A 24852-nucleotide genomic window follows, 5' to 3' on the forward strand; every position below is an offset into this window, starting at 1 on the left:
GGGAGGCACCTGCAGTGTGCCGGACACTGCTAGGTTCTAGGGATTATGAGAAATGCTGTCCCTGCCTTCTAGGAGCACAAAAGATCATTTTATAAAAGTGTGTTTTGTGGGCTAAATTGTACATTCCCCACATACAAAATTCATGTGTCAGAATCTTAATCCCCAGTTACAATGTGTATATATTTGGAGATAGGGTCTTTAAAGAGGTAATTAAGTTAAAATGAGGTATTTAGGGGAGGCCCTAACCCAGTATGACTGGTGTCTTTATAAGGAGGAAAGGAAGACCCAGACACACAGAGAGGAAGCCCACGTGAGGACACGGGGAGAAGCGGACCATCGACAAGCCAAGGAGAGAGCCTCAGAGGAAACCAGCCTGCTGACACCTTGACTTCAGAGTTCCAGACTCCTGAATTGTGGGAAAACAAAGTTCTGTTGTTTAAGCCACCTAATCAGTGGTACTTTGTGGTGACAGCCCTAGCAAGTTAATAGTGTGCTTTAAGTGCAATTAAAGAAAAAAGAAATATATGGGTTATGTCAAAGAGAGTAGCTCTTGGAACGTGTATCAACAGACTAAAAAAACCCAAAGCCAACATTCAGCAAACCAACCAGCAGCGCTGTCAAGAGAGGAAATGGGGGTGGCGGTGAGCAAACCTGACCTGGGAGGGCATGTGATGGCTACCAGCTGCAAGCCAAGGAAGACAGTGGCCTGAGGGATGGAATGTAATGAGCTCCATGTGGGAAAGCATCCCACGGCCAAGAGGTCTCACTGCAACTCTCAGCGGCCATCTGAGCTGCAGCACAAATGCAGGCCCATAGGCTGCCTTACCCTGTATTTTACCTGAGTTCGGAATATCAGGAGCTGCCAATGGCCCTAGGATTGGGGTTTTTGAGTACTGATCATATATGGGTCAGAAAACAGGGAGAAGTTGATTTATCTCCCTAAAGTCCATCTGTTCTTGCTCAGACCCTAAACTTGTTCATTCATTTTGGTACTAGTCAACTGATGCTCCAAAGGTGGACACATGGCTTAAACTTACTCCAATTCATTCCGTTTTCTGGATTCAAGTTTGTGTTTTCCATGAAGACCAACTAAATTAACTGTTTCTTCTTTAAACTTCATTGAGTTCTCTCTTGGTGGTGGTGATGTGCATCTCAGAAATGTAAGCGTTTCAGATAATACACATGGCACTACCTCAAAACTACTGTTCTATTACACAAGCAAACCAAAGTTTGCCTTAATCTTCACAATAGAAGATTGTATTATTTTAGCAAGAAGATACATATTATTTTAAAAACTGTCTTCCATATATAAAATAATTGTTTTGCTCTTGCTCAAGTAAAATCCTCAGAACCCCCTGGAATCCTGTTCTTCCAGAAGTTAGAAATCACAGAAACAAGCTATATCCCCAACAATGAAGAAAACATGAGTGTTTGAGAAAATACAGAGGGAAGGAAACTGTTCGTGTTTTAAATTGGAGAAGATGCAAAGGTTTTGCTTGAATTCTGGGAAAGGCTAAGGGTTGATGCTTGTCACTGAATATATTAGTTAATGCATTTTTTTCCAGTGCTGCATTATCTCACTGACAGCTAAGCTTAAAAACAACAGAACTGACAAAACGAACCACACTAGCTTAAGCACACCAATCATGATAGGTATGTATTTAGATATCCATGAGCAGCTCTTAGGTAAAACCAATTTTCTGCTTTTACTAAATATATTTAAACCTACTACATATTTGAATAAAGGTTTATGGTAAAAATATGCTATTTCTTTCTGATTCTTTTCCATGTATGTGATGGTTGGGTATTCAAGTTTCAATGGCCTGTCATCCAAGTTGAGAATGAAATGCTCATGCTTTCCCCTTTTTAAAATCTCTTTCTTCGTTTCTTTCTTGGCTTGTTTTATTCTCTGGATAATGCACTATGAAAAATAACTTCATTTTTCTTAAGTCCATAAGATGATTAGCTTGCCAGTAATTATTACTTGGTATCCAAATTAGAAAAATAAAATGTGGGGGAAGTCAGAGGCCACTCCTGGAAGGTCCTAAAACCATGCAAACTAGATTATCACTTAAATTCTTTTTGTAACCCTCTCCTAAGCTCTTCATTTAAAAACTTGCAGAATGTTTTCCAATAGTATGGTCCACGCACAGAATCAAACGAATTGACATTTCCAGTCACTTTTATGCTGCATGTAAAATTTGAATTGTACCTGTTTATTACCCGTTTCTACCTGTATTTTTCTCTGGAAAGCAGAGTGTCAGTTGGTGCCTAAGTTGGCAAACACTCTGGTTTGGGAACTGAATGAAATGAATTTGTATGTTTCTCTGTTCATTTACTGTCTTTATCAAGAGCTCTTTGAAGGGACTGTTAAAGGAGAATGATCCCCAAAGGCAGGGCCATGGCTGTCTTCAGAGCCCAAACTCATCACATATGTATACACTGCTTACTTAATTGGCTAACATACCTTCTTAGAAACCTGCCATGAAGAGGCTGCATGGCTTGGTTGTTAACGACCATAATTATAAGATTATTTTCTATCCTTGGTGGAGTTGTGTGTGCTTAAGGAATACACACACATGGCCCTTTTATGACTTAACAAGGACAGGTACCCACCCCCTGCAATTAGGAAAACAGAGCAGGGCAGCAGGTGTCCAACCTGCGTAATTAATTCTTCGAACAGCAAAGGAACATATTTTCATAATCTCTCTGCCAATTAAACAGTGTGTGTGTGTGTCTGTGTGTGTCGGCATGTGTACATGTTCTATTCTGCCTAATTGGCTGGGAGGTCATGAAAGCTGGTACTGTATTACAAGGAGAATTTATATGCATATACATGGACTTCATTTCTGCAAATACCCTTTGAAGTGGTGCTATTAAGAATCTCCCTCTAAAGCTACTCTGCTCCCAGGTGTTGCTGGCCATGTGAGAGGGCAGAATGTAAACTGAAACCATAAATGAGTTACAAGGATCATTTTCTCTGAACAGCATTACATCAAAGATTAGATGGTGCCAAAAGATGATGCACTGGGCTCTCTCTCTAGAGACCCAGTCTTAGCAATCTGCCTGACCCTGCGAGTGCTGTTTAGAGTCGGAGCACACCGCTGAGGAAATGCACTGCAACCAGAAGACAAAAAATAAAATAAAATAAAAATACAGAACACTGGGCCATTCAGATAATGGAAGTAAGCTCTGCCCATTCTGGAAAGCAGAGTAAGTGTCAGTTGGTGCCTAAGTTGGCAAACATTCTGGTTTGGGAACTAAATGAAACATGCAGCCACCTAAATACATATGCACGCACGCACGCACGCACACAGGAACCGGCTGCGGTAACAATGGGTAATTACAGAGAACCGATTACCAACCCCTGACCATCGCACTCAGCTGTAAATGCCCTTTCAGGGCGCTGCTCTATTACAACACCTGCTGACACTCTCAGTTTTTCCATGGCCTGACAAGTTCTTAACCTGCAGAAATGGGGGTAAGGAGACAACCGTGGTTCAAGGGGGAAGATGATGGTTGATCTCACAAACTGCTTAAGCCCACTGGCATTCGCTTTGCTTTGGGTGCACAGGTCCACTGTGGGCACAGAAAACGTCCACCTTTTATTAACACGCAGCACAATAGGTTACTGCCAACATTACCTGTCAGGCGGGCAAAAGATGTGTAATTCTTTGTGAGTTGAGGTGTCTGAAACAAGCTGTGTCGACTTTAATAGAATCCTTTAAATTCACTCTGCTCATGGTGAAGCCATCTTGAGAGGCCGCTGATGAATATGTGGGAACCTGACAGCTGTGGAATTTTATTTCTAGATTTCAAGGAGGCAGAGAAAGGAAAAGGAAATCTCGCTGGCAACAAAACGAAAGTGTTTACATGTGAAATCAATCGTCAGCACAAAGAGCTTTCCCAGTCATTCTGTTCCACAATATAATATGCTGCTTGTTTGGCTGCTGAGTCTTTAAAAATTTGATTTCTAAGAATAATAGCAAAGTCTTTCAAGAGCAGCAACGAATCAAGTCAGGAGCAAGCCACAAAAGGTTAACATCATTATCCAGCCTTGCTTTTTCACCACTGAGACTGTTGGGTGATGTGTCAGGGCTTTGGTGGTGTCTGGTTCAAGGCAGGGTGCAGCGGCAGCTGGTGAACACGGTTGGCTGCGAACACGTGCGTGGCACAAACTCCTCCCCCCACCCCAGCCTTGTTTCTTTCCAACAGGAACAGGCTCAGCACAAAGCAATCCACCTAAAGACTCCATAAATCCAAAAAAGGGAGTTACTGATCGAGGAATTCTCAGATTTCTGCCAAGGCACCCTCCCCTGGGCTGGAGGTCAGCCTGGTACAGTAATCAGAGCCAAATTGCGGACTGGACTCAAGGAATGAAGTTGAACACTTCAAATCTTGACTTCTAATGGATTTTTCTTTTCGGCGATGAAGACAAAACAAAGTACAAACAGCTGATAACAGACCAAAGTAAACCAGAAGGAAAAGTACAAGCACAAAGCTTGGAAACAAATCTCAGAAGGGATATCTAAGAAGAGATTTTCCAAGCAAAGGGAAAAACAGCTTTTTAAAGCTCTGGTTTGAGATTAAGCAGTTTGTGAATGAACAATAAGAAAGTAAAGGCCACAAAACAAGATATTTGCTCTTTTCAGCAGGAAAAAAGAAATGCTGGCCTTTGTTAACTAGCTACACACACACACACACACACACACACACACACACAGCCCCTCAGGCATTTAAGCACAGCATAAAAGAAATGCTGGCCTTTGTTAACTAGCTACACACACACACACACAGACACACACACACACACACAGCCCCTCAGGCATTTAAGCACAGCATAAGCTTTTCCTTGCCCCCATGACCTCAACAAATATGTTAATAAAATCTTTTACCTCCCTGGAGTGGAACCAGAGTAAATATTTACTTAACACATTGAGTTTCTAAGTCTGGACCACCTTATTCCCTTATAGAAATTGGTTTTCACTTGTAATTAAGAAATTAGAAACACTACATCTAGCAATGTTTCTTCTACTTTTAAGGTGAAAGAAAAGCAGGGAAGTAGGAAGGGGGGGGAGAAGGAGACAGAGAAAGAAGAAAACTCTATTGTGCCCTGTACCACAGACTGCACTTGTGAATTTCTGAGCAAAAGTCTGTGCCACAAACGAGGGTAATGCTGCCATCTTGCTTTCCAATACCAGACATCGGGAGTTAGCCCTGCTTCTTCCAAGCACATTCCAAGGTTATTAGGAAACATCTAGACTTGCTTTTATTAGCTGGTTTAAATAATTTTGGGTATGCTAGGCTTCACCTTCAAATAACTGTAAGATGTAAGTCTGATTTCTACTCACCAAGAATGCCTTTTTTTCTTTCCTCTTGTCCTAAAGAATGTGCTACTCATTAAAATCTTAGGAAAATTTTCACCAACAACATAGAAGAAAAAGTCCTCAAATATCCATTTCTTTTGTTAAAGCCATCAATCAAAGGGCAGTAAAGTATTTTGGGTTTTTTTGTTTGTTTGTTTTTTAATCTAGACATAAGGATTTTGGATTTTTCTTGGTCTGGGTGGAGGACGAGATAGCCAGTTGCTTTTGAGGAGTTTGTGGACATATCAAAGCATTCCTCTGACCGACATGTTCAAGACTGAGCTTTCCAGAAAATGTGCATTTTGTCGCAAAGTGCTCATTCCCAAAGAAATTGGTCACTCTCTCCATCCATGTGCCCTCTCCTGCTGGCAGCTGCAAACCCCCCAGCACTGAGTAAAAGTCATTTCACGGCTGCACCGTGTCCCACGCTGCCTTGGTCGTTTAAAGACTGCTATCTCTTCAACAACAAACAGCATCATAACAGATCACCAGATTTGGAGGGAAAGCCATTTCTATTGTGAGAGGATGTAATTAAAATTGGTTTAAATCAGATGCTAGCTGATTATCCTACAAGAAGTTTGGCTTAAAAAAAAAAAAAGACAAATATAGCCAGATCTGTACCCACAAGCTGTAAGCGCTCAGGTCACACAGAGGCCGCTGAGAGGCTTACGTATGAAAACTGGCAAAAAACTAAAAGGAACAGAGTAAGATTAGGATGGATGTGCCAGTTAGCTCTGTTTGAGGGCAGAGAGGGTTTGCTCTCAGTAGCCATGTGTCGCTGCAGTCCCTGTGGAAAGCCTGCTGTTAGAGCAGCAACTCTGGCTTGGTTATGTTAAGATTTTGGATCTGATTAAACCCAAGCTACACTGGTCATCACAGCTTTGTCTTTTTTTGCATTTTCCCTGGAAGGAAATATTTAGAACAAAACAAGTATCTAGCAATCACTGCAGCTAATTACAAAGGGCATTTGCTGAGAAACCAAATTGTTTGAATATGACCCCCAAATGAACTCTTAAAACAACTTCTCAGATGGCCTAGCAATGCACAAAATCAGAATAGCTTTCCTTCATCAAATGTATTTGGAATCATGTTCACTGTAACTTTTCAACATTCCCATTTAAAAACAAACTGCTTAAAGGAAATTAAAAGTTTATCTTTGTCAATGATCTTCAAATATACAAACTGTATATAGTTGACCCTTTAACAACATCGAGGTTAGGAGCCCTGAGGCCCTGCGCAGGCAAAAATCTGTGTATTATGACTCCCCCTAAACCTACCTATTAATAGCCTAGTGTTGACCGGAAGACTTACCAGTAACAGAGTCAGTTAACACATATTCCATATGTCATATATATTATATACTGTATTCTCATATAAAGTAAGCTAGAGAAAAGGAAATATTACTAAGAAAATCATAAAAAAATACACTGACAGTACTGTATTTAAAAAAAAAAAATCTGCATATAAGTGTACCAGTGCAGTTCAAATCTGTGTTGTTCAAGGGTCAGTTCTACTACATAAAAATATAAAGTGATCCTAATTGAGGAAGAAAATAAACACATATTAGCCCAGAGAGACAGTGTATAAACTACCAAGAATGGTAATTCAGGAAGAAAAACAAATTTAACCTGACTCCATTTGGAAACTTTTAATTAATGTAGAAATGCAGATAGTTCTAAGACAGAAAAATGGAAAAACAGAGATGGGCTAACAAGCCAATTATTAGTTATTACCATCATGAAGGTACTAAACAATAAATAACAAGGTATGTAGCATTTGATCCTCAGATTACATGTGGAGTACTGTATTCAATCACAGTGAAAGGGCGTTCCTCTGGCTTTCTCTAAGCAATGTAAGAGTAGCTGATCAATTTAGTAAAAATCCACATTAATAATCAGATGAATTGTTTCTATGATGCCAAAGAACAAGTTTAATTGAATTTCTGATTGAATTGATTGTGACAGTGTAGACAGTTAAGCTTCATATAATAAAATTAAACTTTAAAAAGCAGTCCTCATAAAAAAGAAAAAATATGCTTAATAAAGATGAAAAGATGTGGAGACTTGGCTCCCAGACCTTGATAACAAGATCAGAACAATTTAAGATTCTATTATCAAGAAGTGAGCCAAACATCCAAGGGCCAGGGGCATTTCATGATGTATAATTAGACCCAAGTCTCTACAGGGCAGCATGAAACGGAGACTCAGTTATAGTCCACAGCATCTAGGCTTCAGAAACAGGCAAACCCAGGTAATTAAGGATCACAGTTATACACAGGAGAAGAACTCAGAGAAGATGTGGGCAGAATTTCCGATGCTGGAGTAACTGAACTGGTTGGGCATATAATCTCAATTATCCAGCCAATTAATCAAACAGTATGTACTACATACCTACTTTCTGTGAGGTCTTGAATATTTGGTAGGTAGCTTTCAATCCTATAGAATGAACATCTTATCAAGAGTACATCCCATTAATTTGGGCTGAAAGTGCCAAAGTAACAAACACATTTTTTTCAAAAAAGTTTTTTTTAGAACGAAGTCACCAAATCCTGGGATGTCTATCCAGGAAAGAAGTGGGCTTATAATTAGGTCATCTTTTCAAACTTGAATTCTTTGAACCATGTAACAACTGGAAGTCCCTGACAGCACATGTTTCAAAGCGTGGGTCCATTCCCTGCACACTCTTCATCCTTTCAGCCGGTACTCACTGAGTCCCCACAGTGCAGGAGGCACTAGGCTAAGTATTCAACCATGTGCTGCCAAACCCACACAACACACTGATACACTAAGATTCAGCAACCGCCTGGCAAAACAAGAACAGACTTCCAGATTGTGGTCCCAAGAAGCCTTCTGGGTAACTTTCACTACGATCACTTAATGAAGGGCATGAAACAATACTTCTTGGAAAAGTACTTAATAACAATCCCTTACTTGGGTCATGTTTATTACTATCTTAGTAAGTTTGATCCATCTAACTACTCACTCTAGCTTTTCCTTGACAGTTCTGAATATTGGCTGCCAAAGATGCACTCTTCTCCTAATCTCTCCTCTTTCCTGTCCAAGGACAGGCTCTATATCTGACACTGACTTTGTCCAACAAAAGCGTCCTCAAAATGCCTAGACCCACTTTAAACACAACTTTTGTAGATTTCTCCCTGTTCAGCCACCGGACTGCAGTACTTTTCCCTGCTGGAATTGTATCAAACACAATTCAGACAGGAAGGCTGTTACCTGCTCCAGTAATCAAAGGACAGTGGTGTGTGATGGTGATCTGAGTACCGGTTGGAGTGGAGAAGGGAGAGGAGCTAGAGCCGGACAACTACACCAAACTTCTGTGCACATTATGAATCTCCCTCTTGTTCTAATCACTTATTGGCTCATATTATTACTGGCAACCACTACTCAGCTATTCTCCCTTTCTTTCCGATTAGTGGCTCTGGTTCCCAATTTCAGCTTCAACGGGGCAAATAGACCTGCCTTTCACTGGCCACATTCTCTTCTGGATCTTCTCTTTCCTTTTTCAGACACAAGCCACATTTTATTTTAGTCTATGAAAGTATGGATGAATGTTGAACGAGCACGGTCTAAAATTGAGGGTTTAAGAACATCTCCAGCTAGATAATCCTAACACTTTTTAGGGCACTATGCTTAGAATGGAAACCACTCTCAGGTAGTAACAGGCAATGATTTTATTTATGAAGATTTCATCACCTTGGGACACCAGAGCTGGTGATGCTCTGCCATCATGACTGCCTTAGGCTGCTGACGCACCAAGCATGGAACTGCTGGGAAAACAGCATCCCTGACCCCACACGGAACGGCGCCACATGGCCTGTTTTGGAGGACATGTGTGACTCTACCCCAGAATGAGATTTCTCCTTTAGCAGACCATTCCAAGTGAACTTTTTGGACTCTCTTAGGACCTCTTCTGTTGAAAGATGTGTACGAGAAGGGAGCTGTTTCTATAGTGGGCTTACGTTTCATTTCACTATCCCCCTACCTCCCCGGACACTGAGTCTTCCTTAATGATCAGGGAAGGGGGGCTTTTCAGCAGTCAATTCAGAATCTGTCCATGCTCATCTCATTTCCTGGGCCATAAGTTTTATAACCTGAGCTGTCACAGTTCTGCAAAGTATTGGGCTGTTACTAGCTATAAATCTCAAGGTGAGTCACCTGCTTCTGCCCAGAAATAACCGATCTCCATGTATCCACGACTACTGACTCATTCATTTATTCCATAGACATTTACTGATCACTAAGGATGTGCCAGTTCCTGGATAGGTACTGAAGCAGCGATCAGACTGGTTCAGAGATGTCGTGGGATCTGTTCTAAGGTCCCATTAGAACATGTCAATGAAGGTTAGGGCTTCCTTCCACTTTGTGGAAAGAGAATGCCAATCAACTTCACTAGCTGTTCTAGAGTTCCCTCTCAGTGATGAAACTTTTCCGTATCTGAATTCACCATCCTGACTGTAGAGGAAAAGAAAAAAAACAAAACCAAGGCATCACAGCCTCAGCTGCTACCAAAAAGAGGGATGATGCTCTTTTACTAGGGGTCAGTGTTCTTGTTTCGAGTTTACAGTCTTGGAGGGTAGAAAAACAGATTGGCAAAAATAAGCCAGCCAACGAGTAGAATGTTGTAAGTGTGATGCTTGTATAGAGGAGCATGAGATTATTCCTGCTGGATGTGCAGGGCTGAGTTTTGTAGAGGAGCTGTCATCTAAACTCAGACTCGAAAAATGGCTTGATTTTTGTCAGAAGGAGCATTCTTTCTAGGACTGAGTAAGCAAAGACACAAGAGGGACTCCTGAGGTATGTTTAGAGTAACAAGTAGCTGGTCCCTCTAGGAAAATATATTCCAGCATTGTTAGAAATAAAAGATGCATTTACATAGTTCTTGGCATGGCTGCCCAGCCACAGAAATTAAACTTATGAAGGTCTAAACACAGAAATTATAGAATAAATTACTTAAAAGTATGAGGTGAGGGTAGGCATAAAAAATTCAAGGAACCATGCTTACCTATGTTACTTTTACCAAGAGAATCGGGTAAGTCCAGCCTCATCTGATGGGACTAAAAGAGCTAGTGAAATCATTTCACATTGAAAATCTCGAAGCTGGGGCCCCTGGGTGGCTCAGTCAGTTGGGCATCTGCCTTCGGCTCAGATCATGATCCCAGGGTCCTGGGATTAAGTCCCACATTGGGTTCCCTGCTCAGCAGGGGAGCCTGCTTCTCCCTCTCCCTCTGCCTGCTGCTTCCCCTGCTTGTGCTGTCAAGAAAGTTTTAAAATCTTAAAAAAAAAAAAAAAGACAAAAAGAAAAGCTCGAAGCTGATGTATTCTAAGCTAGGAGTCTGTGCTATATCCAGAAAAAATTCCAGAAAAATCCGTCTCAGTCTTGGCTTTCCCCAACTTTTGTGTATCATGTGATGAGATTCCCTTCAAATGGTCACTAAACTATTGACTAACTTAGTAACAGCCTGCAGACCTCAAATTATAAACAATTTTATGATGATGATGTCAGTGTTGGCTTGAATTTTGATTAAGTGTGTCTGGCAAATTGGGAAGAAGTGGAAAGAGAGAACCAACTGGGTCCCTGTGGTTGCAGCTGATGAGCACATGGCTACACCCAGTTCGCCCCACAGAAGGAAGTGTGGTGCCTCCTTCCAGCCAACTGGCACGGCAGCAACGCCCTCTCTGGCCATGCAGGCAATGACGCAGCTTCTGGAATTTGCTAGGGGACAGGCTGCCACCTTCTCGAGAGAAAGTGGCCCCTGCTCCCTTCTTCCTTCCCAATTCTGTGTAGCTAAGGCCCTTCCTCCTCTCCACCACTCCACCCCAGCCCAAGGACAACAAGGGGCAGCAACACAATAAGCTCACACCTAACCAGAAATACATGTAAGTCTGTGATGTTTTCTGTTGGGCAGTCAGAAGACGAAGAACCTGACAGGTTGGAACCTGAGTGCTAGCCTTGGGTCATCTCTAAGATGCCAACTTGGTGGCTTCCTCTGGCTTAGCACATCACGTCCTGACTTCTAGGTCTAGTTTGTGAGGTCTGTTCTTGACAGCACAGGGGCCCTAAATAGGAAGGACAGTCCCTACTGTATAAAAATGCATTATGCTGGGCGCTTGGGTGGCTCAGTTGGTTGAGCAACTGCCTTCGGCTCGGGTCATGGTCCTGGAGTCCCGGGATCGAGTCCCGCATCGGGCTCCCTGCTCAGCGGGGAGTCTGCTTCTCCCTCTGACCCTCTTCCCTCTCGTGCTCTCTATCTCTCATTCTCTCTCTCTAATAAATAAATAAAATCTTTTAAAAAAATGCATTATGCTTACTCTTGCAAGCATACCTTTCTAATGTATTCCCTTTATCTAGAATTCACTTTTCTCTCACCTAAATCTATCCAAATATTTTTAATTCTTCATTCACTTAATAATTATTAAGGACTAGTGTTAAGCCCTAGGGATAAAAAGTTTAAGAAGGCATGGTACCTGCTCTTAAGGAGCAAACAGTCCACTTCTAGGTTTCAAATTTAATGCCAACTCCAATCACTTACTATTAAACTCTATACTGAGGATTTTGAAATCATATTCAGGCTGAATAATAATGAGTATCAAGCTTGATTAGCAATGTCTGCCACAGGTGCAGCAGGAGGTGGTGGTGGCATGCATATTTGCCATCTCGGGGTCTAGCTTAATTTCTGCCTCCTTAAAAAAAATTTTACCCTATCATCCCCATTCCCAAGTGTTCAATAATAGCATTCTTCTGCATCTTACAATTTAGAACTAGATTATACTGCATGACATTAAATTTGTCACACACGTTAGTCTTCCTTCCACAACTAAAATATAAGTTGACTGAGGGCAGAGGCCAAGTGTGCATCTTCTGTAATGCAAAAGAACTAAGCACAAATAAAATGCTCAAAAAATACTTGTTCAGTTGGCATGGGAATAGAGGCACAATCCTACCATTAACTCTTCTCATTCTCTTCAGTACATTCAGGCATGGTACCTTTGTGTTCTCAGGGTCATCTTCATAGTATCAGAGAATCAGATTATACAAGAAGTTAAGTGAGGGCTTTAAAGATCCAGTACTGGGGTCAGAGCTCCTCCTGGATCCCAGAGGGGATTCTTATGGCTACAGGAAACGTTGCTGTGAGCTTTGAGCACGACAGCTGGATCAAACCTAGCGTATCACCAGGTTGATTAGAGTGTGGTTCTAAAAGCCAGTCAATGTGAGCAATTGCAGGCCACACTCTTTTGGCAAGTGGCTTTATGGCCTAACCACAACTTCTGTCTCTTGTTAATAAATAATGGAAAATAATTTACTATGAAAACTAAAATTACATTCACTTCAACTTCCTAGCTCCTAGAAGAAGGTAAGGATACAAATTACTTCCAGATCACCAAAACTAAACATGATCCCGTCATTAAGGATGAATTTTTTAAAAGTCCAAGCCAATATTTATTGAGCTTTTAACATGTATTTAAAACTCTATTAAGCACTGCATATGAAGTTAACCCTCTGGGAGCCTATAATTTTTTGGTCAACGGAAGAAATGAATCTGATCCAACCAACAAATAATTCAGGAGAATATAATCTATGTTACACCCAGGTTAATACCATCTCATTGCTACTAATAACTGAATTGATATTTAGAATTTAGTTGAGAGCCATGTTAATGCTTAAATCCCAAACCATTAGAGCTGCTAACACTTGTCATGCACTAGCAGATCAATTTCAGCGTCACTGCTATTTTTTAAACCACTGAGACAGAAATCCTTGAAGCTGTCCCTACCTGCAAAATATGTCTAGAAATATCCATTTCGGATAAATTTAGACCCAATAAATGGTATTTTTAGCAACCATAATTTCTACAGATGTGGGCTAAGATTTCCAATTCAAAGCAAAGGAGTTTAAAATTGGAATGTTTTAATATGTCTTGATCAACCAAGATGACATAGCCAAGTACATTCAGTACATTTTCCTCTGATATATTCAAATTGGATTTGCTGATAAGATTTCCTTATCCCTAGTCTTTTCCTGTATAACAAAGGAACTACACAGATCATTCAGGCAAATCCTTCCCACTCCTCTGTCACTCCAGCCACATTTTGAATAACCAAGATGAATCAGGAAATCAAGTTTTTTGTTTTAAGCACAATTATTCCAATAACTATGTCAATGCTCCATTTCACTTTGGCTGTGAGAATAAGACCTTAAAAGACTTTTCAGCCAGGAATACCACTACGAAAAAATATGTGCCAGACCAAGGAAGCCAGTATCTCTCCCCAAGGCTCCCCAGTCAGTCCAAAGTGGATGAATGCTTAATGTATAACACTCATCACCTAGAGGTTCCTCATCTAATTTTGTGAAGTATTCATATTTTATTTTTTTTGAAGTATTCACACTTCAGAAGTGTATCTTTCTACTTTAGAAGTATTCATTTTAAGATTTAAAATAAAGTGGATTCTTTAATATACTTATGATGATCTCCTTTACATACGAGTTTTTAAGAATTCTATCAGGTTAAAATAGAGTGACATTCTGAGTAACTGTTTATTCCAAGATTTCTGCTCAAATGCCTTCTCCTGTCTGAATTATCTATATAACTCAAGAGGAAGATGGACTGGGGTTAAAGCTGGATAGACAATCCCTACTGTCCTAATTCCCCAAACACTCCCCAATTTCCCCCTCATAGTGTGCTGGAAGGTCCTGTGTAAGATAGCACCATATAAAATTACCCTCCTAGCTACTCTTCAGCATCTCCCTAATCAACTGAGCAACCTGTAATGTAAATTTACATTCCAAAGCCCAATGGCACAGCTACCCATAGGACCTCATCCCTCCGATCTTTGTCTTTCTCTTTAAACAAGAAAACCTTATGTTAATGGAGAGATTATTCAAAGAGTCTCCTTGTAAGCCCATGAATGCCACTTCACAGACTGTACAAAAAGCAGAACCCTATGAACGGTACAATAGAGTCAACTCATCTTTTTGAAAAGCTCAGCATCAGCCTTTGAGAGAACTTGAATTGTTCCAATTCCTAGATCTGTGTTAAAACATAATGAGTCCATGTGTATGCCACTGGGAGTCCATGCACACACATACGCAAAGGCAGGTTTACTGCACAGAGGGTAGTCATGTTGAATATCAGGACTTAACCCTGACATTGGATTAAATAGTTCATTTTTTCAAACTATTCAATAAGATCATCTGCTCATTCTGAAGTATTTTCTTCTCATTGACGTATCTGAAGTGTCTTTAAAATAAAACACCTAAACACCGAAAACTCACATAAAATGTATCTTAGAAATTCAAATTTAGCAAAAAGCCAAATCTAAATTAAAGACCTATAGACAATCTCTACAGACTCAAAATATCTTGTTAATTGCAAAAATAAATAAAAAATGGGCAACTGGAAAAATGCACATTTACTACATAACCTAAAAAGTTTGGGAATGAATGATTGAAAAGAACACTCTGGTCAACTAAGACACAGCAAACTATACTCAAAATTACACCTTTTTAACAGTACTGAGTTGTACAACACAATACATTGTAATCTATAAATACTGTGCCATCCCCCGCCCCCTGGAATTGTGCTCAGAGAGTCCCCTACACAGAATACAATGTGATTAGTGCCTGGGAGAGTTAACAAAGTGGTTGTATTTTTTTTGATAATGCAAAGGCACTCTAGGATTCTTGAGTTTCTTCAAATTACTGTTGTGAAACAATCATTTGGGGGTATGTAAAATGTCTAGATACTGAATCGCTCTGTTTTGAATTCTGAGGTCTACCAGTAATTTCTTACCGTGGAGTGAGCTGATTATAAATCTGTATTTGGCATAAGCCCTTAACTAAACCAGCTAAATACACTGAAATTAGATCCTCTTTAGTATTTAAAATTATGTAAATGGAAATACACATTTAACAGAAAAGGTATGTTCATATATTTTCCAGAGGTGGCCAGGTGTTGGATCTACTGCTTCCCTAGCCAAAGTTTCTATTGTATGTTGGCTGAGTCTTTAAGTAAGCCAGTTACAGAGATCAGCAAAGTAATTCCAGTTTTAATCAAAGGAAGGAAAATAACTTCATTTTGCCAAAAAGGAGAAAAGGAGGTGCCACTAATAACAGTTTTTTAAAGAATAAAATGGAAACTTCTTTTTAACATTAATATACGCAAAGACTTCTAAGAGCTCAGGCCTCCCGGAATAAGCAAATTGCTAGAAAGTTACTTGGAATCACCCACAGACAATAACTGTCGGTGGTTTCATTTCAGGCAATGGGCTTGTGCCAAAAGGGACTGACATCTTGATGAAAGGATCACCAAAAAGTTGTGAGAATTTTTCCATGAGTAAAAATCCTTCCAAGAGCAACAAACTGTGATTTCTCATTCTGCCACCAAACATAAAGGACAACTGTAAGAAATTAACAACATGTAATAATAATTCAGGTTTGCTCTTCTGCATTCAAATCGTTCCAACTTTCATTCTTGGCTTTGGCACATACGCTGGCCTTTCACGAAGCTCATTCCACTCACTAATACAGAAAGATGATATTTACTCTTGAAGCCTGACCTATAGGGCTAGTTCTGGCAGGGCTAGCGGTCAAATTTATGTTTAACCAAACTGGTCACCTGACATATTACAACATACATGAACTTTCATGGTCTACCTATGGTGACACAGAGGGTAAGATTCTAGATAAAGAGCTACAAGACAAGCTGATGGGGCGAGTCTCAGTGAAAAGAAAAATAAACAAAAATACTTTGTGGCAGTTCATTTTATTACCATCCTAGCACTCTATGACAATGACTGATTAGGAATTTAATATGAAGTTAGGAACCGTGTGCACAAAACCCACTGACCAGTTTAATTTTCTGTTCATCCCTTCTGCCCTTCCACCTTAAGTTCCTTAATTTGGCCACTATGCTCTAAGTCCGAGCAAGAGCTATTTTACTTGAGGCTTTGACACCCACCTGTTGAACTGACAGGTGAGGCATACACAAAAAATAAAGAGCTTACTTGCTAATAGGATTCAAACTGAACTCATTTAATTGCTCTGATTCATTCTTCTCTTTGGGAAGCTTATACTTGGGTTGTTCTCAAAGAAAACATCAAGTATATCAGATTCAATTTTGATTCATTAAATTCCACCCTCGTTTTAAAAAAAAAACGCCTAAAACTAAATTTGGAAATCACACATTCTAAGTGGCAAAGAGGTGTTTTAGAGAGTATAAACATCTGCAGTGAGACATGCTGTACTTAACTGAAAAGTTGCAGGACATTTCTATTATTTTTTGCAGTCCAACCTTATTTCCAAGGAGGACATTTTTTCACAGGAGGTCAGTATACTTAATCAGCTGCTTCTAATGCGGACTTCATCTCTTTTGCTCTTTAATCAGTCATCAAACACGAAACTGCCCTCTCTGTGGATCATAATACTTGTCTGAAATAGTCACACTTTCCTTTAGAGGTAGCATGCTTGACTTCTAAAACTGAGCAGATGCCTCTCAGAAGTGAAGTCATATATCTGCAAAAAGTATCAATGCTAATACCATTTGAGATACAAGAAACAGAGTATATTAATATCAAAGTCCGTGCTCTCCATATGGATTGCTCTGAAGGAGAGCAGAGACTACGGCTGTTTGGTTAGCGGGATACAGACTCCTACTCCGTGGGTAAGTTCTGGCTACCTCTAAACTAGGACCCACTGCGTTGTCTAACACCTACTGCTGCCCCCTCTTCCGTGCATGTCACGACACATCACTCTTCTTAAGGAACAGAACGGTTTCCGTTGTTCAAGTTAAATAAGTCTTCGCTTCTGAAAGAGGAATTTCAGTTTTCTATTCAAAAGGATTGCAAATCAAAAGCTCTAATTCACCACATCCACTTCATATAAATTGCTGCACGGCAAAGCTCCCACATGGCAAAGCTCCCACATGGCAAAGCTCCCACATGCCGGAAAGAGAGACCCTTTTAAAGGTCAAATGGGGTAGGAACAATAAGGGGTGGAGGAAGGAGGAAGGCGGGTGTTTGATATTTACATGAAATAAAGACTGACAAGAACCTACTGAGAAACTCCTCTGATGACCCATTCTTACCATTTTGAGAATCGTTAACAGTCTTGGCCTTGCACCCTCCCTCTCTTCAGTCCAGGGAGACCAACCTGCAAAATATGTTTAAATACAGTAGACAAATCGCCTCACCACAGGTCAGCAAATGAAAAATGCCTGTTTAGAGGTTACAGACAACCATTTTCTGTGGTTAAGATAAGTCACATGCAAATTATTGTAACCACTGGGGCCTCAGAGAGAGCTTTCCAAGGGTCTGTAGGCTTAAACTGGGGACAAAGGAATCCCTGGTTCCCAGCTTTGCAGGGTCCTGGGCTATTCTTAGTGTTTGGTTCATCTTTTAAATTGAAGGAGTTCAAAAGGTTTAGCAACTTAAAAGTAGAACCAAGCGATAAAAATAGATTGTTTTCTGGCTGCTCTTTGTTCCCAGACATACTACTGGCAGTATATTTGCAATCAAGACAGCAGAATAGGAATCAGCCTTCCACCGTGTAGTGTAATGCCTCAGAGTGGATATTTTTGGAAATGGCACTGCATTACATAACCTTCCGTGTTAAAAAAAAAAAAAACTACACTGGGGGTAAAAAAGTCAGGAATATACACCATTATGCCCTTCTCTCTATACCAAACACACACTAATGTATATGCTGCGGTGATTTTCCTCTCAGCCTTTATGTCAGAACACGGTTCTTTTGTTAACATAAGTTATGACAAAAATTAAGATGAATGGAGAAACTAAAAGTTCTCCAAGAGGGTATCATAAGCTCTTAGAGTTTTCCTATAATGTTATTATAGATACACACAAATGCAAATCAGATTATTATCATCACGGAGCAGAAAGAAGTCATTTATTTTTAAGCCCTCCCTCCCCCAAAGTTCAACTGCTTTATAAGAAAATGCAGAAAAAGTGTTGCAGGATCGAATGCCTGAGAAGACCCTTGGCGGCGGCGGCAGCGCGGAGAGAGTAATGAAGTGTGCGGATGGAGGGACACAAATTCATTTAATAAAGGGGGTGGGGGTGCATGCACCAAAGTGCATCTAATGCAAAGAAACAAAACAGTTCCTAACAATGCTTTATGAGCAAGAAGAACAAAAATTAACCACACCAACAAGCAAAAAACCCCACCCCTTCCCAAAAGAATTCTCCCTCTTAACTTGTGCATTAAAAAAAAAAAAAAGCCCAAGTTAAATTCCAGCCTTAATGCAGCAGGACCAAAATACCAGAATTTCTTCAAGATACACGCTTCAGCTCTTTCAAATTTAGAGGGAAGAAGCATGAACTCTGCAGGGTTGAAGGGTCCAGCTAAGAGCAATGGCAAGAAATCGACACAAAAGAGAAAGCAGCGCTCCCGGCCGGGGATGGGAATAGCATATACTTACAGACAAAAGCCCCGCTCCCTGTTCACTCTCTCCTCTCTACACCTGAAACACAAATGTGGATGAAAAAGGGCATCATGCTAGAAAGACAGCTGGGGGGGGGGGAGGGGAGGGGAGGGGAGGGGAGGGGAGGGGAGGGGGGAGGGGAAAGGGGTGGAGGGAGAGGAGAGAGGAGGGGGAAGGGAAACAAAACCCAAACCGGCTTCACTTCCAAGAAGTGCCGCCGTGGAAAAAGAAGGAGGGGAAGGTCTCCCTGCCTCGCGCTCTCTCCAAGAGTGTGTGTCTCTTTCTCTAAGAGTCTCAGTCTCTCCCTCTCCTCTCTCTCCTTCTCTCCGCTGCCAGTGTGCTAGTGAACAATGAGCTAATTCTGATGGGGCTGGCGCAGCGCCAGCGCCCCAGCCTTGCTGCCACTGTGCGGCCGCGGCGGAGCCAGACTGCTTACTCGGCAGGAATCGGCGGCTCGGGGGCCCCCACCGGCGAGCGGCCAGCGCGCGCGCCCCGGCACCCCGCACCCCGGTTGCCCCGCGCCGCCCCCACTGCGCCCGCCGGGCCCCTGGGAGACAAAGGGGCCCCCGCAGACCGGCGCGCCGCCCTGGCCCCGCCCCGGAGCACGGCGCGCACACACACACACACCCCGGCCCGGCCTCTCCCGCCCCCGGCGGGCTTCTCCGCCTCGACGTGCGGTTGCTTTTCAGACAAATAAGGAGGCGGAGGAGGCGGTTTGGGGGCGCGCCAGGCGTGAAGGCGGCCAGGGCGCTGCACAGCCCGGCAGGCCGCCAGGCCGCGGGGAGAGGCGGCGCGGCCCGTACTGTAATAATAAACCTGCAGCAGAGGGCATCTGAGGGAAAGAGGACGGTGACGGGCGGCAGCCGCCTTCCCTTTTATGTGCCTGTCCCGAGCGAAGCAGAAAATGGTGTCTGCCGGCGGCGCGGAGCCGCACACCGCCACACAAAGAGCCGCGCTGCACGCGTTTGCGCACGGCCCGCGTCGGCCCACAGCCCCGCGGGGTCCGCGAGCCCGCCCAAGGCCGCAGGAAGCCCGGGGTCGTGAGCGCCCCGAAGGCCCAGCCCGGAGGCCCCATGGCTGCGCGCGCACACTCGAGCACACGCTTGTGCACAAACCAGCACGCACGCGTGCACACAGCTACACGCGCACGGACAGGGGAGAGCTGCGACCCGGTGTGATCAGCCCGAGACACTCCCCTCTTGCTCCCTGTTCCTTGAAGGATTTAGCCTGTTACCCCTGCTCTTTGCCCTACTTTTTAAAATCAGAGATTGCTTTTTTTTTTTTAAAGTGCTCTTCTGATTTTTTTAAATTGTTCTTATTTAAAATCTGACTATCTTCATAGTAGTGTTACAGCCCAAAATTTTGCTACAACTTGGTTTTGTTGCCAACAAAACAGAATATCATTTTATGGTAAATGTCAGATGTTAGAAGGGAAGATTCTTTCCTAATTAAATTGCTTTGCCAAGAAGAAAGATATAAAAGATCATAACCTCTTCTAACTGTATATGCACCTTTTACTTCTAATCACTGAAAGCGGTGTTTTCACATCACAACAGTCAGAAAAGATGAGGGGGTGTGGAGGAGGGAGAATTTACAAAAACATGTTTAAGGATGGTCTTATTTTTTAGACTTAAGGTTTTTCGGGTACAGAAATAGCACACCTTAAAAAGCATTATTTTACACTCTTAATTCTGAAGAATAAATTATCTATACATTTGTTGCCAGGACCATAGATCTTTCACACTACAAAAGCCACCGCATTAGCAAATCCTTACTAAACTGCCAGTGGGTGTGACGTTTAAGAGGGCAGCTAAGGGTTTCCCTGAATTAATCTAAAACATCACATCTCCCCCCACCCCAAAAAAACTTTAACCTAGAGTTATTACTAGGAACAAAGGGAAGACACAAAACTCATCAAACCTCCTAAATGCCTTCAGGGCCAGTGTTCACCTGCCAGGGAGATGGTCTGGGGAGTTGGGTGGTGGGAGAGGGAGAAACCTGGTGGCTGCTTCTGTAGGTGTGAAGCCCCAGCCGGCTGGTCAAGGGCACCTTAACATTGAGATCTTTGACCTCAGAGTCAAGCTCAAAAAGTAATCCAAGAAGGCACTACACTGCCACATCAACCAAAAATCTGTCCCAGGAAGGTATGTTCAAAAGTTACTTCTATAAGAAAACATACACACATACACACATACACACACACACACACACACACACACACACACACACACACACACTGACTTTAGTATTTATGCAAAACTTACCCTAAGATGTCCTTTAAAAACACAGGGAAATTTGGGATTTATTATATGTTAATTTTTCTCTACTGAAGCCACAAACATACGGGTGACATAGGTTTTTTGTTTTGTTTTTTTTTTTAGTAAATAAGAACACTGGGTCAGAATCATAGTCTATTTACTGTGTTCCAGAAAACGGTTACAATCTATCGAAGAAACATTCTTGAGTCCTTCTGGGTAGAGGCGACTATGCTAATCACTAGGGACATAAAGGAACTCACACCACACGGCCTCACTCAGGAAATGTAGCAGGAGCTGTCTCACGGTGCTCCTGGCTCTCCCACCCTGACCCCTCCCATCTGTCCTGCAGGCTGTATGGTTGACCCACTCTCCTGAAATACCTTTCTAATCACGGTACCCCCAGCTCCATTATAGGATAAAGACCATACTTTAGCCTTCCATTCAGATCTCACCACATTGCAACCACAATCCAACTTTCTAGCTTTATCATCCAATTCTTTCCCAGTCATAGAATAGTAGTCCTTTGATTCAGTCTGATTGATTACTTAGGGCATATATTTATCTCTAGACCATTCAGGAAGCAAAGTCACACAAACACTGACTTAAAACAGGGTGTCTCGACCTCAGTGCTATTGACTTCTGGTGTTGAATAATTTTTTGATGGGGCCAAGGTGTGAGGTGGAGGAATGGAGATGTCCTGTTCCTTGTAGGATGTTTAGTGTGGCATCTCTGGCGTCTACCAACTGGGTGGCAATAGCAAACCCTGGTTGTGACAACCAAATATGTGTCCAGACATTGTCACATGTTCTTTGAAGGGGAAGCCTTGCCTCTAGTTGAGAACCATTGTCTTAAACTATCAGGTCCATTTGTTGAGATGGGAGAGGGGGCCTCACCTGAGTCATGTGGACTGTGTGCAGGAGGGACAAAGACCTGAACAAAAGCAAGGTTTTCTTAGGAGAGATGAAAAAGAAGTGGGCAATGTCCATATCTTCATGGAACCTACAGTCTGGGGTGAGGGGGTAGAGAAACCCCCAAAGCCAAAGCTATGGTGAGGTGATAAGTACAATTATGGACAGAGCTCTGCACAGGGTGCACTGTTGAGCACACAGGCTCCTTCCTAAATCAGCCTGGGGTTCAAAGAAAGTTTCCTAAAGGAGGTAATGCTTAAGCTGAATTTGTCAAGAATGAAGAAAAGCCAGCAAACTGAAGAAGGGAAAAAGGGACATTTGTGGTAGAGGCAGGGATAAATCATGAGCTAAGGAATTAGCTCGGTGACTGGTGACAGGCAGGGGATACCAGAACACAAGAATCCTGGGTCAGAAACTAACCCTTGTGTTCTGCCCCTTACGGGGATGCCGAAGAACAGTCCATTCCAGGATGTGGTCACAATGAGGCTAGACTTTAGATACAGGATTTCCCTTCAACCTCCCTTAGGTATTTCATTCTCAAATGTATCTTCATATATTCAAATGCATCTCAAATATGTATTCTTGCAATTGTGTTTATTTTCAGTCTGTGTCATTCATGGCTTGGGGTAACAAGTTCCATGAGTTGAGTTCTGGGCAAAAGGCTGTATGTAAAAGTGGTCAGAGCCAGCTCTATGTGACCCTGGAGAACTTATTTAACCTTCTACACTGTTCAACTGGGGTTTACACCAGAGGACCAGAGTGCTGTGTTATGCGAAGCTGCAGACTACCTTTGGTCTTTAGTTGCGGTTACACATGTGCAAACAATAGGTATTATAGGTAGCTTTATACAATGAAACTTATACAATGTGTCTTCTCTGAGCCTCATCTCCTGTCCCTTTCTGCTCAGTCTCAGTGCTGCACAGTTCCCCCAGTGAGTGACTCTGTGGCATGAGTCTTAGACCTTTTCACTTGCTGTTCCTGCTGCCAGAATGCCCCTTACCCTTTCTTCAATGTGTTTCTTGCTCCTTCTTCATAAGTTTAGGTTATGTATCACTTCTTTTAGGAAACTTGCTTTGAAACTCTGGCCCAATTTAGAAAGGAGTCTTTGTGCTCAGAGGTTCTACTGTCCTTATCACACCTTGGCTTTATTTTTCTGTCTTTACCATCAGACTGTAAATTCCATGAAGTAACAGATTGTAGTAGACATTTTTGGTTACTTGCCTAATACCCACTGTCTCTTTCCTCCTCCTCTTTCTTAATGAAACCCTGATTTACCCTAGTGTTCATCCTTCCCTCCATACAGTCCCTAAGTTCCAGGGAAGGTGATCTCAGAGAATAGATCCTGATGGTTTTAGCCCATCAGTGTATTAAATTGTTTGGAGCTGATAATGGGCTAAAGATAAGCATGTGACCTAAGTTCAACCAATCATACTGAGAGGAAAGAATTACATCGCATGCTTGAGCGAAGAAATTTAAATTCTATGCTTAAAGCAATATACAACTACTGAAGATATTTAATCTGAAAGTGACATGAGCAGATTTTTTTTCCCTAGAAAGATTATTCTTCAAGCAATTCAGAGGATGTTTTGGGTAGGGAGAAGGGGAAGAATTGAGGAAGTGAAATCAATTAGGAGACTATTATAGTAATCCAGATGAGTAATCATGAATGGCCCATGGGAAAGGAGAAGAGGGAAGGAGGTACAATTGCAGGGTTCCTTAGGGGCTTCATAGAGTACTAGAGATTAGCTGGAGAATAGAGTCTAGGATGATCCCAGATTTCTGGTTTTGTGACTACTTAGATAATCATGCTCCTTCCTAGAACAGAAAATATGAGAAGAGTGGATTTGGGAGGAGAAGGGAGTGACAATGAGTTCAGTTTTATACCTGTTGAGTGTAGAACCCACATAGTCAATGTTCCAACAGCAGCCTTGAGTAAGTTTCTTATCACCATCTCCCTGTTCCTCGTGCTTCCTTCCCAAGATGGGCTGACTCCTGTTCCCTCCAAAATTCATATGTTGTAGTGCTAACCCCCAGTACCTCAGAATGTGACTGTATGTGGAGATAGGTTCTTTAAATAGATAATTAAGGTATAATGAAGTCATGAGGGTGGGTCTTAATCCAGTGACCTGTGTCCCTGTAAGAAGGGGAGATTTGGACACAGTCACACACAGGGAAGCCCCCATGAAGACAGCCATCCATCAGTTTCTTTCTCTCAAAAGAAACCAACCCTGCTGGCACCTTGGTCTGTAGGACTGTGACCAAATAAATTCCTGTTGCTTAAGCCACACAGTCTGTAGTACTTTGTTATGGCAGCCCAAGCAAGCTAATGTACCTTCCTTGCACCAAACATCCAGAAGGGCAGAAGATTTATAATATATGTTTGTTATGTGTTTTGGGATACTGTGAAATGGAAAGTCCAAGAAAGATCTTGAAGCTAAAGAAGTAATATGTTCTCCAAGGACAAGGCTTTGTCCAAATCTAGAAAGTCCCATTAAATATGTATATGAAAGTTTGCAGTTGTGGAGGCTCATCTGAAATTCAGGGTGTGGGGTTCTCAGAACAGCATTCCAAAACACATATGGAAACCTATTTAGAATTTTGACCCTGTCTACTTACCAGTTTCCAGCTGTATTTACACAGCTGGTGAAGGCAGCACAGATGGGGATTCTCCACTTCACCACTTAGAAGCCCACACTGAGAATAAGTTCAGAAAATGCCTTCATATTAGAAAATTCAGTAAGTCTCAGGAAGGAACACAAAACATCAAGAACTAAGCCACTGACATGGGGGATACTGGCTATGAAAGGAGGAAAAATAGGTGTAAATTTAGCAAAATGTGAAATATGAATGTAAAAGTGAATTCAGGATGA

The 24852-nt window shown here is 41.9% G+C and overlaps 1 protein-coding gene across 2 annotated transcripts in view; it reads right to left on the reverse strand.

The window, feature by feature from the left end:
* The window catches only part of NREP (neuronal regeneration related protein), a 28304-nt gene extending 9000 nt beyond the window's left edge, over window positions 1-19304 (reverse strand). The window contains exons 1-3 of one of the 2 annotated variants that reach the window (XM_028102787.2): window positions 19253-19304; window positions 18814-18855; window positions 17464-17528 (exon numbers count right to left, since the gene is read on the reverse strand). In XM_028102787.2, the coding sequence (XP_027958588.1) occupies window positions 17464-17466 (3 nt within the window). In that variant the 5' untranslated portion in view covers window positions 17467-17528; window positions 18814-18855; window positions 19253-19304. Of the gene's footprint in view, window positions 1-17463; window positions 17529-18813; window positions 18856-19067; window positions 19232-19252 lie in introns of those variants that run through there. The other variant, XM_088023425.1, reaches the window with a different exon arrangement.
* Window positions 19305-24852: the final 5548 nt, after the last annotated feature.

The sequence above is a fragment of the Eumetopias jubatus genome, unplaced genomic scaffold (assembly GCF_037043125.1).
Source record: "Eumetopias jubatus isolate StellerSeaLion01/CBP00866 unplaced genomic scaffold, mEumJub1_p1.0 scaffold_5, whole genome shotgun sequence".
Classification (NCBI taxonomy): Eukaryota; Metazoa; Chordata; class Mammalia; order Carnivora; family Otariidae; genus Eumetopias; species Eumetopias jubatus.